At 43.7% G+C, this 20,000-nt stretch overlaps 1 protein-coding gene across 1 annotated transcript in view; it reads left to right on the plus strand.

Annotated features, from left to right (window-relative positions):
- cdh13 (cadherin 13, H-cadherin (heart)) overlaps positions 1–20,000 on the plus strand; it is a 431,894-nt gene that overhangs the window by 392,708 nt on the left and 19,186 nt on the right. The window contains exons 13-14 of the mRNA XM_048257795.1: positions 16,012–16,245; positions 18,558–18,785. Of these exons, the coding sequence (XP_048113752.1) occupies positions 16,012–16,245; positions 18,558–18,785 (462 nt within the window). The remainder of the gene's footprint in view (positions 1–16,011; positions 16,246–18,557; positions 18,786–20,000) is intronic.

Raw genomic sequence — 20,000 nt, forward strand, 5'->3', positions numbered from 1 at the left:
GGCTGCTTTTACAGTGGAGAGGAGAGGAGAGAGGGAAAGTAATTGTTGTGGCCCATAGTGCTTTGCTCCTCATTTGGGCCGTAGTTAGCCCTCCACACACTCACAGATTGCAGATTGCTTGGCTGTTTTCAGGAGTAAATACTGCAGAGGCGAGAGTGCGCCAAAGGTTGGGAAGTGTTAATGACTGTGGGAGGAATGCAGGCGAGGAACTGGATGTGTTTTTGTTCCTCTTCACAGACACACACACACACACACACACACACACACACACACACACACACACACACACACACACACACACACACACACACAGACTCTCACACAAGTGTTTGTTTTACACAGATGGTAATACACCTGTGAGGAGCTCTCTCCTTCTGTGAGAGAAACGACTGTGCAACAGCAGTGTGTGTGTGTGTGTGTGTGTGTGTGTGTGTGTGTGTGTGTGTGTGTGTGTGTGTGTGTGTGTGTGTGTGTGTGTTTGCGTGTCTGTGTGTGTTTTGTGGGTAGCTGCTACTGCAGCAGGGTTGCGGTGCCCTCTAGGCTGAAGAGCATGGTGTTGCCTCGGGGATGTGGAATACTGAGTTCCATGTCTGTGTGCTGGCTGTTGAGGCACAGGGTCCACTGATGCAGGATGGGTAAGAGAAACCCAAAATATAATAAATAACTCAGATCATGATTTTAATGTCTATATTTCTTTAAGGTGTAGCCAGTTGGACAACAACAACCCCAGTAGTCATAAACAGCTAATTACTGGACATATCCCCACACTGCCACACACTTTTGTTGTGTCCACAGGTCACTTTTGTTGTTCAGCAGTTTAAACTGCATCTGCCGTTTGAGGGCACCAAAGTTTTGATGTTTTTTTTTTCTGCCCAGAAATAGCTTCTCTTCATTTAGAAATGTGCCATTAAAATAATTTTGCATTTGCATCTGGTTGCTTGCTAATAAAATAGCTTGCTATTTCAACTAATATATCAATATCTGATACGGAGGGGTGTGTGGACATGTGCTTGTGTGCTGGATGGTGATCTTGATGAAGGAGAAAGCTCTGTCTGTGTTGTAGTGGTTATGTGCTGGATGGTGATCTTGATGGAGAGAGCTCTGTCTGTGCTGTAGTGGTTATGTGCTGGATGGTGATCTTGATGAAAGAGAGAGCTCTGTCTGTGCTGTAGTGGTTATGTGCTGGATGGTGATCTTGTGCTGGATGTAGTGATGTGCTGGATTGATGAAAGAGAGCTCTGTCTGTGCTGTAGTGGTTATGTGCTGGATGGTGATCTTGATGAAAGAGAGAGCTCTGTCTGTGCTGTAGTGGTTATGTGCTAGATGGTGATCTTGATGAATGAGAGAGCTCTGTCTGTGCTGTAGTGGTTGATGCTGGAGTTTGTGTGGGGTAGTTGAAGTGTTGGGATGCAGCATGCTCTTCACCTCCTCTCTGGGGTTCATCATATCTCTCTGACCTCTCTAAGCTCTCTCCTCTGGGCCTCCCTGTCCTGTCCTGTCCTGTCCTGTGCTGTCCTGTCGCAGGTCTCTAATTTATCCCCATAACTCCTTCACACATGCTGTGAACTCCTGTTTGAGGTTGTGGAACTGTTCCCTGTCTAGTTGCTGGTTGGCACTGTGTGTTTCAGATAGACTGCCTATGCCTTGCATGACTCGTTCTGACTCCTTCTGATTATAATGTTCATGTCTTGCTGGACAGAGCTAAGTCTTGTTTTGCTCCCTTGAAACATAACAGTTCTGTTTTGGTATAAACTTACCGTGAGGAAGGTATTATTATTAATAGCTCCGTCTTTGTAGATCGGTAACTGTCTTCCATTGCAGGAAATGTTCCTATTTTTTAATTGTTTGTAATGCTTGCAAATGACTTTATGCTATGAGTCATTGTCTTATGTCTAGAGGCGCAGGTTTGTGGTACTGGGCCTGCGTTCTATTTGAGTGGTATCTGAGTCCCTGGATGTTGCTTGAGTATGTACTTAGCTAGGTAGATAGCCTTTAGCTAACAGAGAAGGTTGTACTCTGATGTAATTGATTCTTTGTGCTAGTTTCAAGAAGATAAAGTAGAGGCTCACCACGCTTCCTTCCTGTTGGTTCTTTGAGGGTTGCTTTTTGGATGGTATTATTTTTCTTTCTATTATTTTCTAGCTGCTGCTGCTAGGCCTACTGTGTGTCACTGTCTGAGATGTTCTTCTCTGAATCAAGTCACAGGAACACAAAGGGAAAGTGGAGAGAAAGGCCAGATTGCTACGTTATTGATCCTCTTCTCTTTTTCTTTGATATTGAGAATCCTTCTTTAGGTTTTGGTCATTTTAGAGGGGTGAAATATGATTAAAAAAAATCTCAAGGGGCACAAGGGTAGCACGACTGCACAGAATATTGAGCTCCCTCTCTCTCTCTCACTCTCTCTTCTCTCTCTCTCTCTCTATTTCTGTCTCTTTGAAGTTTTTGAAAGAGGGCTGTTCAGAACACAGACTCAACTAATGAAGCCACGTCCTCATTGTTTCTCTCACCCTCTCCATGGAGCTAAGGCTGACTCACCCCAGAAAGAGAGGGGTCAGTACCCCGTCCTCCAGATGAAAGAAAGAGAGAGAAAAAGAGAGGAATGATGGAAAGGTTTTTCTCCTAACTAGAGCCCGACCGATAAAGGATTTTGAAGGCCGATACCGATACAAATATTTGTTGATTTAAAAATCCGATATTCCGATATATCGGCCGATATATATTTTTTAAACGCGCAACAAAACATTAACAGATTTCCCTAACATTAGTTATTTGTAGTTATTTATGAGTATTGACTAAAATAATATGATAATGCATTTTAAAAACAAACTTGTTTATTTTTAAATAATATTGTCACAGTGGAACAGAGGAACATCAAAATATATTAAAGTTCTGATAAATAAAATGTAAAAAAATAGAAACTTAAGATATGAAACTTAGTCTTTGAGTGTGCGTGTGTAATAATTAGTCCCTATTGCCTTATAATCTATATAATCTTATAATCTACCTTATAATTACAATGTCAGCTTGCTTATCCCTTTACCTGCACTTTTAAAATTATTTCCATCAAGCTACATCAAACCATTTTCAATCATCAGTTGCTGCCTGCCTTCTAAAACCTACTATTTAGTGATCTAAATCCATTATGTAACTCGTTAATGCTGCGGCTGAACGACAGTCTGAAACGCACACTTGGCGTCATTGGATTTCACACACGTGTAAAAGAAAAGCTAACTTTTATGCACAAGCTACGTTTGATACTTTTTCTCTATGTCTAAATGTTCACTCCTCGCACATCTAACTTACATTTTACAATGCAGGGACTGTAACTACAGATATACTAGTTATAAATACAGTAATCATTACTTTATTTAGGCAGAATAGAATAGAATAGAATAGAAAAGTTCGTTGTGGTTTCCAAGCTCATTAATGTTAATGTTAGGGGTCTTCCACTCATAGTCATGGCATTAGCTAGCTTTGTGGTCTGCTAGTCTATGATGAGCCATAATTTAGCAATGGATAAGGTCATACTGCAAATTGTAAAACATACGCGTTTAAAATAACAGGCCGCGGAGGGATGATACGTCTCACTGCTATAACTGTTACGCTATTAAAGAAATACATCTTCAGTCACATTGTCAAAAGTTAAAAGGACAGACAGTCAACTACACTGTAACAACGTAACGTAATTAGCTAATTCCGCTTCACTCTCGGCTAATTTAACAGCAGCAAAACTGAACATTGTTTTCACGAATTTTGTCATGCTTATTTGAGTTCTTTTAATTGTTATTCAAGCAATGTATGTCTCGTGACCAACCATGAACACACTTCACCGATGATCTCACTCACGGTTAACTGGTTCTCTCTGCCCGGACTCTGGCTGGATCAGCAGGTTGCAGGATGTGTAGCGCGTTATACACGAGTGTTGCCAGCAGGGGTGGTGTAGAGTGCCCTCTGGTGGACAAACTATACAACGTCAACACTCATGACATGATTAAAGGGTGTTTCCGTTTTTATTTTTATTTTTAAAATATTCATTTATCGGCCATTATAAATGCCGACACCGATGGAAAATGCCTAATATCGGCCGATAATATCGGCCCGCCAATAAATCGGTCGGGCTCTACTCCTAACTAGCTTCTTAAAAGGAAAGCACTCACAGGCTAATCAACCTCCACATCCGGTTGTTAAGCTGAACGTCACAAGGCCTAACAGGTTTTTCGTCCAAAACGTTTATTATCACAGCCAGCCAGTTCTCACAATCTTTAAATCTTGTCACCATCACCTCCGTTTTAGTAAGTGTAAAAAATCACTTCACTCTAACAGAGTAATTACTGTAGCTGTGCAGACAGATGATATAATCAAGGGGTAACGTCCAGGCCTCAATGAAAAATTATTTTATTAGATTGAGACAACAAGTGAGTAGTAGAATGGCAATTATCTGAAGGCTATTCTGAATAGCGGGAAAAAAATAGTTTCTTTTACTATGTATGGAGAAAAATAAGTGGCTATGGGAGCAGTTGGAAAAACAGTTATCAGAACATTATAGCATTATGACTTAACAACCGGATAGTATTCATCATGTCTGAGAATGGGAGCGCATGGGAATTCATTTGAAACATGAAAAGAAAAAAAGTATTTCATTTGAGATGTTTCATTAGACTTTTTATTAGATCCGAGGTCAATTTGGGAATATTTTGTCATGGTGGTTACAAGTAGTTGATAAAGACATGCTTTTCTTGTCAAGACTACAGCAAAAACAAGACAAAACACCAGATCATATTTTGGACACCATCACCAAAGACATTTCCCATTCCTTGCTGATCTGAGTGCCCATCAGGATGTCTCTCCATGAGGGTTTGCGGCAAAGGATATCCAAATCGTAATCCCAGAACGGTCCGGATTGCAATCCCAGTGAAAACTAAAATGGAAACAATATGATTTTTTTTTTCACCTTTCTGCATACTTTGAAGATTTATGAGAGGTTCTGAAAAAACACTACTGGAGTCTGTGGAAATGGAACATGGAACCTGTTGGCGGAGCCTCGGGAGAGCACTTTGCCCATGAGATCTCTCCCCTTACGGCCTTTTAGAAATGTCAGGTCCATAAAGTCAGGCTGCTCCAGGGAGCCATCAGTAAATCTGCTCAGCCGAGACCTCGCCCCCAGGAAGCCAGTTTAGCCACAGCACCCACCGACAGTTGGTGTAATAGATTGCCCACTATGAATCAGTGACAATTATTATTATTAACTCAAAGACAAACAATCCAAATAGATGACTTATTTAGACATTTAAACTACTGTAGGTAGAATTTTCACCTTTTTAAGTTATTTAACACCATCACTACCACACTTATGGTGAGTTTCATCACAGTTGAATAATTTTGTATACATCTGAAACTGGTGTGTGCACAACCTCTATCAATGTAAATACAAAAAAAAGTAAAAATAAAAATCAGGTTGTCACATTAATACCATCCAATCAGTTAGAAGCCAATTAGAAGCCAATTATTATGACATTATCAATCATTTCTTATTTAAAATGTGCAAAATTGGAAATGTCCTTGTTTGAGGTATCTTGTCAAGTTACCATAGCACTGAAATATTTCACAGGTCAGAGAACAGACAAATTTAAAGTCTAGAAAAAAAACTGTAAAACAGAAAAAAGAAAGGAAAATAGCAAACTCAAGTGTTGCAATATAAACTTGTGAACTCAAGTCCTTGTATTTTACAGTATTTTGAAAATACAAAATACGAAGGCATTTTCATCATCTCAATAAAATACAAATTACAAAATAATATTTTGTTTTTGAAGTACGTATTTTAAATACATATATTAGAAATACTGCTCATCCCTGGGCACAGTATACCAAGAGCATGTATTTAGACAACTTTGAGGCTACCTTACCAGGTGCCATACAAACGCTGAAGCCCAAACAGGTGAGCATTATTTTAACAGCTGAGAGATAACCTCACTTTGCTGGCCAAATAGAATGGGCTTTCCTTACCACAAGGATCTGATCAAAAATCGTCTAGTTGGTGGTTTGTCTATTCGTCTAGTTGGCAGTTGTATGCTGTCCCTGGAGCCAAGCCATCTCCATTTCTTAGCAAGCTCAGTCAGTCATGTCTCAGCCTGTCTGTTGTGATTCAAGACTCTATCTTTTCAAATGCGCTGCCATGTTCCCACCGAAGCCGATCACAGAGCCCTGATCTGTTCCTCCCTGAGTTCCTCTCCTCCTTCTCTCTTCTCCCTCTCTCTCTCTCTCTCTCTCTCTCTCTCTCTCTCTCTCTCTCTCTCATCACAGGAAGGAATAACTCCATCCATCTGGCTCATCCATTTCTGCTTTGTTCAGTTATTATGTCATAGCAGACAACGCTTGCGACCTGTAATTTACTTGCAGTGGCTTAATTTTCTCCGAAAATTCTATTACCATTAAGGATTACCATGTCAAGCAACGTCCAAAGCATCAGAGAGAGCACTGGTATTATCTGCATGTGGAATGTCTCTTATTGGCTTACTTTCTCCTTCTTTCTCTTTCTTTCTTTCTTTCTTTCTTTCTTTCTTTCTTTCTTTCTTTCTCTTGTTCTGTCTATTTTTCAATCAGTTTATTAGGTCAAAAGACTCATGGTCTGTGGGTCATAGTGTGAGCTAAGGGCTTGGTCGCCTATAAAGAGGGATTTGTTTGTTCCCCTATGTTTCCTTATGTGTTCATTTTAATTACGTGATTAATCAACCTGGTATTAATTAGTGAATTCAGTACAGTGTTACACTTCCTCCTCCTCCTCCTCCTCCTCCTCTCGCTCTCTCTCTCTTTCTTTTCTGCCATCTTTTTCTTCTCTTTCTTTCTCTCCTGTTCTCTCCGTGTTTTCTTCTCTCTGGTGGTGCGGCGCGGCTCGGAGAGCATCTGTTTCGAGACGAGGAGCAGCAGGTCTGGGCCCGCGCTTTTCCCAGCATGCTATGCAAGGCCAGATGCTGACTCGACTCAGAGCAGCCAGTGCCAACCTCCAGCCCGACAGGGAGAGAGGGAGAGAGGGATAGAAAGAGAGAGTGAAAGAGAAAGAGAGAAAGGTTAAATGCACCAGAATGTTCATTACTGATAACAAAGAAGAGAAATCACAAGAGAAATCACAAAAGAGTCGAAATGTGAAAGTGTATGTGTTATGTGTGTATGTCTGTCAGTCAGTCAGTATGTGTGTGTGTGTGTGTGTGGTGTGTGCCTATGTGTGCTGGAGAGAGTGTGAGAGACTGTGAGAGAGAGAGAGAGAAAGTCAGTCAGTCAGTGTGTGTGTGTGTGTGTGTGTGTGCTGGAGAGTGAGAGAGAGAGAGAGAGAGCAATACCCGACCGCCTGCAGCAAAGGATTATTTTCTCAGCAGTTGAAGTCAATCATTCTGCTGGCCCTCTCATTCTCCTCCACTACTGGCCCCCAATGCCCTGGGCCGCACGGCACCTGCCAGAGAGCCGACACCTGAACTTCCTGTGTACCAGGCCTCTGGCCTGAGGAGAGAGACCATCAGTCACACTCCTGCCAGAGTCACGTCTGACTGACACCTCGGCTTTGCTGCCCATCATATCTTGTACCCAATTTGTCATTGGAACAGAAGGGCTTCAGGAGTCTCTCCACCCCTCCTGGGCCTCAGATTTAATTTTTTATTATTATTATGCATACATGATGCATATATATGTATGTCATTAGAAACAACCTGCATGCATCATGTATGTGTAATAAAATATAATATAATATATATATATATATATATATATATATATATATATATATATATATATATATATATATATATATATATATATATACATATAGACATATATATATATATATATATATATATATATATATATATATATATATAGTACAATAATATATATATATATATGACATACATACTCGTATATAAGTATATAATATATATAAGTATAAATACTATACTTTATACTATAATATGGACATATGGATATACATATATATATATATATGAATGGATATAGATATATATATATATATATATATATATATATATATATATATATATATATATATAGATATACATATATATATATATATGACATACATACTGTATATAAGTATATATATATATAGTATAAATACTCTTTTGATCCCGTGAGGGAAATTTTAATTTGGTCTCTGCATTTATCCCAATCCGTGAGTTAATGAAACACACACACTGTGTGTGTGTGTGTGTGTGTGTGTGTGTGTGTGTGTGTGTGTGTGTGTGTGTGTGCGCGTGCCATGCCTCTTAATACTGCATTATGTTTAATACATGGATTTGTTTTCAATAAGGAGTCGGTGTGGCAGGCGAGGTGGGATGAGGGAGAGCTTTAGCGAGTGTGAATATACATGTGCTGTATTGTGTTTGTCTTATGTCTCGAGGACCCCTCGAAAACGAGATGCTTCATCTCAAGAACGTATTCTCTTAACAATAAATTCAAATCACATAGCAAAAATCACAATGCCACAAAAAAACAAAACAACCTTATATTGACAAAAACTTCCATTGCAACACCTCATATATGCCATGCCATATTCAACCAAATCGTTCCCCTTTGTTTCTGACGGTGTGACTTTCATCAAGGCCTCTGATACTTTACCCTGTAAATCACACTCCGGAGGAGGAGGAGGAGGAGGAGGAGGAGGAAGGTTTGGGATCAGGTCCAACCACAACTGATATGGAGGTGAAATTGAAATGCTACCTAAGTGACACACGAAAGAATGCCTCGAGGTGAAAGAATAAGTTGATGAAGTTGAAAACGGAGTTAGAGAATGTTATGGACATCATAAGAAGGCGTCACCTGCTTCAGTCTGACAGGACAGTGAAGTGTGTGTCTGTGGGTGGTGGTGTGTTTCGCGTGAGCACACACAGGTAAGGGCACCCTGAGAGAGACAGAGCGAGAGCTGTGATCTCAGACGAGCATTTTATTAGTGTCGGCGCACGCGTCTTATTTTCCTCGGCAGAATTCCATTAGCTGTGTGAAATGAGAGATCCATCTGAAGTGTGTTTTGTCGTGAAAGTCAAAAGAGTAATCATCATCGCAAGCATGCACATCAGTCAGCTAATGCTGAATTAGCCTGCAATGACAGCCTGGGCTCAGAGGCAGGAACACAGACACTCACACACACACACTCAGATGAACTCACTCTAGCACACACACACACACACACACACACACACACACACAAACAAATCCACACTTTCACACACAGATGAACGCATACACTCACGTGTACACACACACACACACACACACACACACACACACACACACACACACACATGTACACACACATACACATGTACAAGCAGGCACACATGATACTCTATATTAAATCCTAATGGAAAATGCAATCATGTGTGTTCACCCCAAAGACCACAAAAGCATTGCTCATTTTACACCCCCTTGAAATATGATCTATGACCAAGGAGGTGTTACATTCTGACCCCGGCATTAAACGAACATCACAATGTTTTGGTGTCTAGAGAATGGCCCATCTCTAAGACGGATGCTGGCCTGAATGACTGTCTGAGGGAAGCGAGGCGCAGAGATGATGAGCATACAGGTATTAGTGTACGGGGGAGACGGAGGAAGAGGAGACAATGTGAGTTAGAGGTCGCCTCAGATGGAGGCTGTTTACCTGCTCACGCTGACGAAGGTGCTGATTATGATGATGATGAAGATGATGACGATAGTTAGGAGAGGAGGACTGATGAAGTGGTGTGTGGGTGTTTTATCTGAAGTTCCTTTTTGGAGTCTGTGTGAATGAAGAAACACACTCACATCAGTAGTTATCTCTAGCCTAGTAAGTAGGCTGTACCTAGGCTGAACTCTGCTTCATTATGTGTTTTCCGAGTCCCACTGCCCGTTTTAGCATATGAACTCTAAAAGCCCCTGTAAGCAGAGCTCTTCACAGCCTGTCTGAAAGAGCCCAGAAACGAAGCGAAAGGCCTAGTGGTGAGGATGCACTGAGCTATTCAGCTTGTTTTTCTGGAGAGGGGGCGGGGGGTGGTGACAAGGTGCAACACTCTGGGAAAGCAAAATATGCATGCCACTAGTCTAAATTTACTCTGAAAGCTTTCATAACAACAATCTATGGCTCCCCACAATCTCTCAGAAGTACAGTTTGTAAACTCTGTTTTTGAAATTGTGTGTGTGTGTGTGTGTGTGTGTGTGTGTGTGTGTGTGTGTGTGTGTGTGTGTGTGTGTGTGTGTGTGTGTGAGATATCTGCATATATTCCTGTAAGCATGGTGTTGTATGTATATCTATGGGTGTGCATGTGTGTATTTGAATTGGGTATATGTGTGTGTGTGTGTGTGTGTGTGGTAGTGTGTAGTAGTGTGTGTGTTATAATCACCACAACAAACAAATGTGTTGCCATGCACCAATGTAAAGATACATGTCCTCAGCAATGTCCTCTAGCCCAGGGGAAGAGAAGAAGAGCTCAAACCAGCTTGAGGAGTAACTCCTACCACATCTGTTCTCTGTCCTACCACCCTGCAAGTCTCTATGATGAGAGAGAATTTTAAAAGTGAACGTACTGAAGCTGTGTACAAGATTTTTTTTGGCTTACATGCCATATCAGCTAACCCATAGCTCCTGCAGAAGAAAATAGATAAAAGTGTGTTTTTTTAAACGCAAGAGAAGTCCGACAAGTGGACTACTGTACACACCTCCCTTTCTGTCCTCCCTCAGCTGGTCTTTCAGGGGTTGATGTCAATAGCCTACTGTACTTCATAGAGAGCCACAAGCTGCAAAGAATGTGCTCAACCACCACTCAGCTGATAATAGTTTGCCTGCAAAATTCAAAATCAACTTAATATGAATAAAAAACAGTGCTTGAAACAGGAAAAATATGGAATTTAAAAGGTTCTCTTGGCCTAACATATTCACAAGTGTGTGTGTGTGTGTGTGTGTGTGTGTGTGTGTGTGTGTGTGTGTGCGTGCGTGCGTGCGTGCGCGTGCGTGCGTGTTTGAGTGTGAGTGTGTGTGTGTATGTGTGTGTTGTGTGTGTGTGTGTTTGAGTGTGAGTGTGTGTGTGTGTGTATTTCCTCTTGTCTTTCACCCTTCTCTCTATCTCCAGATTGCTTGACAGCATTTTTTGTTTCTCGTTTTCTGAAGATTCTTGTGTCGCCGGACGAGTGAATAGAAGTGACATTGGAAAATAACTGTGATTCTCCTATCAATCTCAGCTCAGAATAGCTCAATCTATACATAGCATTGAGCCACGGTCGCATCAGACCCCCAGATAAACAAAAGCCACATCCCTGGCTTGGTCTCCCTGCAATCTGAAAAGCAAATCCAAATGCCGAGCTTAGCTGAGAGCTACCATTCACTCATGCATTATCGCTGCTGTATCTCCCAGGCTTTGGAACTTGCAAAAGACTGGAATTTAGAAGATTGTCCTTTCACGGTCTCTTTCAATGTGTGTGTGTGTGTGTGTGTCTGTGTGTGTGTGTGCATGCGTGTTTGTGTGTGTTTGCGTGCGTGCATGTGAGAATGTGTGTGTGTGTGTGTGTGTGTGTGTGTGTGTGTGTGTGTGTGTGTGTGTGTGTGTGTGTGTGTGTGTCTGTGTCTGTGTAAGCGGGGAAAGAGTTGAGGCCAAAGTGAGGGTGTGTTGATGACACACAGGGTTTTTTGCTGCTATACTGCTCATGGTGAAATGTATTTTCATAAGGCTGGCGGTCTGGCGCTGAATGCTTGGTCGCTCTAGCATTGCTTTGTTCCTCTCATCTCTGGCATAGATTTCTCTCTCTCTCTCTCTCTCTCTCTCTCTCTCTCTCTCTCTCTCTCTCTCTCTCTCTCGACCATCTTTCTCTCTCATTCCCCTGACACTTCATCAAAAGAAAAGAAAAAAAAAAAGGGAGAAAAAAGCATTCACCATGGAAAGGCAAGCACCAATCTAAGCTGCTTTAATGTGTTCATGTAAAGATATCTGGGATTGTGTGTGTGTGTGTGTGTGTGTGTGTGTGTGTGTGTGTGTGTGTGTGTGTGTGTGTGTGTGTGTGTGTGTGTGTGTGTGTGTGTGCACTTCTATATGTCTATATTTCTTTTTATGTATGTTTTATTCTTATTGTGTGTTACATCATCATTCCTATAATAATAATTATTATTGCCTTTCATCTTATAACATGTTTTATTAACGCTGTGTAATTCTGTGTCTGTGTGTGTGTGTGTGTGTGTTTGTGTCTTTGTTGTGGGCTCAGCTTTTGCCCTGGTATGTGTCACATCTTTTTAATGAGGAACACACCTTCGGAATCCCACTGCATTTCATGGGTTCCATTCGCCATGACAACCCTTTGTTTAGTCCCTGTCAGGGCGTCCATTGTAACACCGGTGCAGCTCTAGACTTGCTCCCCCACTGCACTCCCGCAGCCGTTCCAACTGACTCTTGGGTCTGACTTCTCTATAACATATCTGGGTTCTCACACTGTGGTAGTCATGCGGTGTCAGGTTTGTGTCATGTTACGTGTCATGTTACATTGCACCGTGCATTGTGGAAGGCCAATAGTGATTCAAGACAAACTGAAGTCTGAAGACATCTGAAGTAATAACTGAAGTCATTAGCCATGTAATGTGCTTGCACTTTCATAACACATTACTGATGGTAACCATGGCTGACTCATAACCCCATATCCTGAAGACTTATTGTTACAGTACGAGCACATTATATTTATAAAGTAATTCATAAGTCGTTAAAGGACCAATCAGGTCATGTGCTGTGCAGGTGAAAAGCAGACCATATGTGCATTTCAGGTTAATTTACCATATTCTTTGTTATTCTTCCTATTTGTACTTTTGTTAAGAATTATTTTCTTTTGACAATTCAATGCCAGTCCAGTTGCTAAGCCACGGTCACACCCCTCAATGTGGATTTGGATTTGTCAGCACACTGGATGTCTTGACACACAGCCTCTCCTGAATTACTGGTCAGTGTGACTTGACTAACCAGGGTGTGTATTTATCCGCATACAGAGCTTACTGTGACTGTGTGTGTGTGTGTGTGTGTGTGTGTGTGTGTGTGTGTGTGTGTGTGTGTGTGTGTGTGTGTGTGTGTGTGTGTGTGTGTGTGTGTGTGTAAGAGACAAAGAGTGGGTCTAAAGAAGTGACAGCTTGGATCAGTAGAGAGGCAGTAATTGCTCATCTTCTCTATGGTGGGTTTGACATGACAGCACAGGCTGCTGTTTTCACCCTCATGATGCTGGCTGTCTGTGGCCCCAGAGGCTTATGTGTGCCTAGCCTCTGAAGCATTAGCCTGAGCTTTCTGTTGTTTTTCCTCACTGGCATTTGTGTGTATGTGTGTTTAGGTGTGTGTGTGTGTGTGTGTGTGTGTGTGTGTGTGTGTGTGTGTGTGTGTGTGATGGAGAAACTAAACTGTGTGTGTTCATGTCTGGCGAGTCAATTGAGATGCTGTCAAAAGCCTGTGCGATAGCGTGGCTGTAGGAGAGGGCGGTGGCGGAGGGCTCAGCCAAGGGTTGCTGTTCTTCATCCCTGCTGACATTTACAGCAATGCTGTTTTCACCCACTCCTCTCCTCTCCTCTCCTCTCCTGTCCTCTCTTTCCATCCCTCTCCCTCCTCTCCTCTCCTCTCCTCTCCTGTCCTCTCCTCCATCCCTCTCCTCTCCTCTCCTCTCCTCTCCTGTCCTCTCCTCCCATCCCTCTCCTCTCCTCTCCTCTCCTCTCCTGTCCTCTCCTCTCCACTCCTCTCCTTTCCTTTCCTCTCCTCTCCTCTCCACTCCACCCTTCTCTTCTCTCCTCCTCTCTTCTCCTCTCCTCCTCTTCCTCTGCTCCATCCTTTCCTTGTTTCCTGCATGGCGTCTCCATTCCCCACTGACCACAGGAGGTTTAATTTCATTAGCAGTAACAGAGATCTGCCCGACAAAGCAGAGGAGAGCAGAACCAGGCCTCCCTCTAAATGCAGGTCTGACCCAAAATGTAATCGCTCAACCAAGGGATGGTTTCTGTCTTTTGTGCTTGGTAAATACATGAAAACACAACTGCATGAATGTAATTTCATTATCCGTATATTCCTAATCTATCACACAGTCACAAACACACGCAAAAAAACACACACACACACACACACACACTCACACACACAGAAACACACAACCACTCATACACACTGTGTGAGAGAGAGTGCTGGTCATACAAATACACAAACAAACAAACTAACACACGCCCACAGTCCCACACAAACCTAAACATAAATGTGCACACACATAGACACACACAAAAACACACAGACACACACACACAAACACACACACAAAAACACACAGACACACTCACACACACACACAAACAGAGAGAGAGAGAGAGGAGAGAGAGAGAGGAGAGAGAGAGAGAGAGAGAGAGAGAGAGAGAGGAGAGAGAGGAGAGAGAGAGAGAGAGGAGAGAGAGAGGAGAGAGAGAGAGAGGAGAGAGAGAGAGAGGAGAGAGAGAGAGAGGAGAGAGAGAGTGTGTGTACATTTCCCTTTTTGTTTTTGAGAAGACTCCTGATCCAATAAAGCATAATCTGATCTAAAGTGCAGTGCCTGGGCACAGGCCCCCGTTCAGACGCGAGACGAGAGCGAGAGAGAGAGAGAGAGTGAGAGAGAGAGAGAGAGCGGAGAGAGAGCGGGGTGGGGCAAGAGAGAGAGAGGGGCGGGAAAGAGAGAAGCGAACGAGCCACAACTACGACCCCCGTGATTCATGTCGCTGGGGTTTGGAAATGACATGCAGTTTGTTTTTTGATACGCTTGCCCCATAAAATCGAGCGCCGCTCACAGCTATTGATGGAGGGTGGAAAATGATGAGACGTTTGTTCTGGGATGTGGGGGGTACATGGATGGGTTGGGGGTGGGGGTGCAGAAAAGAGATTAGGAGTGCAGAAATTGAAAGAGACAGTGGAATGTGTTATCGCCTGTAGATTGATATTCCGAATCGTGTCTCTGATGGGGGCCACGGCACTCTGTTACTGTTGTTTTTATCAATCGGGATGTTTTTTCTATGCTCGCCATACACTCAAAGATTCCTCGCAACATGGTTTCCAGAGCAGCAAAACACTTCCGTTGCTCATTTCCTCACCGCGCCACAACATGCTTGAAATCGGCTCCACGGGTCGGGGAGGGAAGATCTTTGCTTGATAAATCCTCTGTTGGCAGGTGGAGCAATTTATGAAATGGGAGCCATATGGCTTTGTTTGAGGTAATCAACTCCTCCCCGACCGCAAGCTTTCACTTAGCCGTAAATCCATTCTGAGAACACTTATGAATGAATACAAATACAATTACAGACTTCCTGGATTGCTATTAAAGCAGTGTGAGAAACGTGCAACGAATGAGCGCTGTAATGGAGCTCTTAGCATGGCTCTTTATTTGGCGGTGGTCAGTGAGCTGTTGGGACGTTGATGAGCCTCCTGAGTCTCTCTCGGTCAGTCATGGCCTTTTATCGGTCTCAGCCCCACCAGGAAGAGCCGCTTGGCTAGGTTCAGTTTTAAAGGGCCGAAGGGCGTCCTTCCTCAAATGGCCGGGATATTTGTGCCCCATGTTTAATGTTAAGTGCGTTTCCCTCCGCCTCAAGTGTCATTTCAAACTCCCATATCGGCTCTGTTTGAACATGAAACGATCAGAGTGTAAGACTGAGGGCAGTCAAGGGAACAGAAATGCTCAGCCTCCTCCCTGGCTATTAGATGGAGGGCATCGCCCATAAAAGAGTTCCTTTGTTCTTAGTTTGTAAGTTATTGGTTTTGTGTTACATGCATGTTTAATGCATTTTCCCTTTATGTGCAAGGGACTTGGTGGTTTTGTACACCAATAACTGTCAGTCGTAATCAATGCAAACTTCTAATGTGCCCTGAGATGAATGTTTCAGCCAAGGTTATGTTAAAGTCAAGTCTCTCTCTCTCTCTCTCTCTCTCTCTCTCTCTCTTCCCTCCCTCCCTTCTCTCTCTCTCTCTCTCTCCGTCTTTCTCTCCCTCCTTCTGTGTCTCCCTGTACCTGCAGGTCACCCACCGGCCACAGGCACCGGTACACTGGTGATCACCCTGCAGGACGTCAACGACAACGCCCCCTATGTGTACCCCTCGGTGGTGCGGGTGTGTGAGGACGCCAAGGAGCTCAACGTGTTCACGCTGGCCGGCAGGGACAGGGACATCTCCCCCAACGGCGAGCCCTTTAAGATCGAACTGGCCAAGCAGAACGGTCTGGACAAGACGTGGAGAGCCACAAGGATCAACTGTGAGTTTACAAGCCTCACTACTGATCTTGCACTCAAATGCACCATAGCTGTAAAATGTCTAGTATGTTCACAGTGATTTTTATTTATATATTTGTATATGTTATACAGTAGATTGATTTTTTTGGTGTGTCCTCACTGTTTTTGTTTACACAACCTTATCCAAGGGATTATTTTACTGGCGTTTAAATATGATCAAAGTCTAAGAGAACTTAATTATAAACTAAATCATGTTCTGTTGGAATCTTTCACTCATGGGTTAGGGTTTTAGAAATAAATCTGTAGAAGAAGCTGAATTGTAAGTATTTGTTGATAATATTTCTGTTCATATTAGAATTCAAGGGCAATCTTCCACAAAAAAAGTCCTTCCAGCAAGGATATTCTACAGTAGGTGGCCCCTTTTCTTAGTCAAGTTTTCAGTCAGCTTTCAAAAAGTTTCTATTGCGAAAAGATATATATCTCCAGCAGAAGAGAGGGAAGTGATAAGTGGATCCTCCGTGAGACGACACACTGATGTCACCTCACTGCAAACCCCAAACATATCAAAGCAATAGACTGAGGATGAGTTGAATGCTTTGGGACTCAGGAGCTAAGAGTTGGGAGAAGACTTTGGTGGAGTTGTTTACATGCCCTATTCAGCATTCTGCAAACACTCTTCTCTCTCTCTCTCTCTCTCTCTCTCTCTCTCTCTCTCTCTCTCTCTCTCTCTCTCTCTCTCTCTCTCTCACTCTCTCCTCTCTGTCTCCCTATCCTGAGCCATTAGCAGGACTTCTATGTTAAGGGCACCCAGGGTCTAGCAGCAGTGGCGCAGCACAACCAGATGAAAAGCAAGAGAAGGGGAAGAGTAGAAAGGGAGTGGAGGAGAGGAAAAGGGGGGATGAAGAGGGAGGAATGGAGAGGGGAAACAGGGTAGGTGATGGAGAGGGGGAGGTAGAGGGAGAAGAAGGAGATAAGAAGCAGGTGAAGGAGAGGAGGAGCAGGTGAGGAAGGGAGGAGAGGAGGAAGGAGAGGGAGGAGGGAAGCAGGTGAGGAAGGAGGAAGGAGGAGGAGGAGCAGATGAGGAGGAGGAGGAAGGTGGAGCAGGTGAGGAAGGGAGGAGAGGAGGAGCAGGTGAGGAAGGGAGGAAGGGAGGAGAGGAGGAGCAGGGGAGGAAGGGAGGAGGGGAGGAGAGGAGGAGGAAGGGAGGAGAGGAGGAGCAGAGGAGGAAGGGAGGAGAGGAGGAGCAGGGGAGGAGAGGAGGAGGGAGGAGAGGAGGAGCAGGTGAGGAAGGGAGGAGGGAGAGGAGGAGCAGGTGAGGAAGGGAGGAGAGGAGGGAGAGGTATCAGAGATTTAGATTCAAGGTTGTGCGGTTGCACATTGGGTTTTGAGTGACAGAGGGCAAACCTTGTGGGCAGGCATTAACTGTGACTGACAGACCAGAAATGATGAAGGTGTGTGTGTGTGTGTGTGTGTGTGTGTGTGTGAGAGAGAGTGAGTGTGTGTGTGTGTGTGTGTGTGTGTGTGTGTGTGTGTGTGAGAGTGAGAGAGCAAGAGAAAGAGAGAGAGAGAGTTTGTGTGTGTGTGTGTGTGTGTGAGAGAGAGAGAGAGAGAGCGAGAGAAAGAGAGAGAGAGAGAGAGTTTGTGTGTGTGTGTGTGTGTGTGTGTGTGTGTGTGTGTGTGTGTGTGTGTGTGTATCTCTGCTCCTGCTGTTTGTCACAACAGAAAGCTCAGACAGCAGGAGGGAAATTGAAACAAAATGAGACAGATTCATTCATGAGTGCTGTACAACAAATTTACAGGATCATGACCTCAATACATTGTGTGTTTTGGTGAGTGCAGGGGCCAAAAGAAAGATATAGAGATGGAGAGAGAGAGAGAGAGAAACTAGGAGAGAAGAGGGAGATAGAGGGATGGATGGAATCAGAGAAAATAGTCAGAAAGAGGAATGAAGATTGCAAGGGACATAATACATCAAGGACACCCTTTGTATTACTTCAGGTGTGTAGTTCAGGTGTGTTGTTCAGGTGCTCGATGAGTTTGTGAGCTTCTCTCGTCATTCATGTACAGTAGCATTTTCTAACAGCTTTGTGAAGTGAGTGCTTCAAATCTCTCTCTCTCTATCTTTCTTTCTCTCTCTCTCTCTCTCTCCCCTGGAGATCTCTCTCTGCTCTGTCTGTCTCTCTTTCTGCTAAATTTACATCCAGAGAAAAAAGAAAACTGCACCAATGTGCTCTCTCTTATTTCCTCTCTCTCTTTCTCTCTACCTCTCTCTCATTCCATCTCTCTCTCTCTCTCTCTCTCTCTCTCTCTCTCTCTCGCTCTCCCTCCCCATCAGCCACACACTCACAGGTGATGCTCCTGCACAGCCTGAAGAGGGCCAACTACCAGCTCCCCCTGGTGGTGGCGGACTCCGGCGAGCCCTCGCTCTCCAGCAACACGGAGGTCAAGGTGCAAGTGTGCACCTGCAAGAAGAACCGGATGGACTGCAACGGCGTGGGGTCACTGCGCTCCGGCCTGCTCCCACTGCTCATCACCACCATCACCATCCTCCTCTCCACTCTCAGTGAGTAGGCTACAGACACACCACACACACACACACACACACACACACACACACACACGCCAGACACACATACACACACACACACACACACACACACACACACACACACACACACACACACACACACACACACACACACACACATACATGCACACATACACACGCACCATCACCTCACCTCAGACAACCTTACCTTGCCTTGCCTTATGGCAGGGAAGAGTGTGTGCTGTAAGCTGCTACATATCTGTCTGGGCGAAAGCCTGTGCCAACATACAGTACATAGAGCTGCAAAACACACACACACACACACACACAAACATGAATTATGCAATTAAAAAAAAGTGTAAAACCACACATGCCAATGCAGAAGATGTATTTACAGAAAGACACACCCATGTGCCATTGATGAAAATTAAATCAATCAAGTAATGAATCCATATATTCCAGATTTTTTTAAATAACTCTTTGCATACTCCATTGCTATCTTTTAAGGGATTCTGTTAATAGCTGAAAGCTATTAGGCACCTGTGTATTACATATTGACCTACAGTAAGCGAGGAATATGGGTGGACAGGAGTGTCCTTTGTGTCTCCACAGAAACACACACACACACACAGACACAGACACACACACACACACACACACACACACACACACACACACACACACACACACACACACACGCCGTCTCCACCTTGTAAATGTTCCAGTACTAAACCATTTTATTGGAGTTCTCCAAAGTGCTCGTTGCTGAGCGAGAGAGAGAGAGAGAGAGAGAGAGAGAGCCCTTGACGTCTCTTTTAAATGGGACTTGGGTGGGGTTGATCATAGGATCTGCAGAACAGTGTGCTGATTGCACACAGGGTTATTCCCACCAATTGCTCCTGACTCTGAGCTGATCCCCGTGAAAGGGAGCCGGAACAGAAGGGGATGAATGTGGGAGAGTGCGGAAGCCGTGCTTATGAAGCAGAGTCTAATAAAGCCACTCGCCTTTACTTGACCCAACCACCATCCTCTCTCCGTTATCCAGTTTAACGGACTTAGCGCCGCCCCGGCCTAATTAACCCCACCCCCACACACACACACCCCTCCTCCCCCGCACCGGAGTCATGTGGATGATCTTGCGCTTTGTGATTTTTTCATCAGGGAGTAGGAGGACAAATCACTCCATCCATATTCTGTTTCTTTTTTTCTCTCTCCTTTCTTTATCTTTTT

This window comes from Alosa alosa, chromosome 11 (assembly GCF_017589495.1).
Source record: "Alosa alosa isolate M-15738 ecotype Scorff River chromosome 11, AALO_Geno_1.1, whole genome shotgun sequence".
Lineage (NCBI taxonomy): Eukaryota > Metazoa > Chordata > Actinopteri > Clupeiformes > Clupeidae > Alosa > Alosa alosa.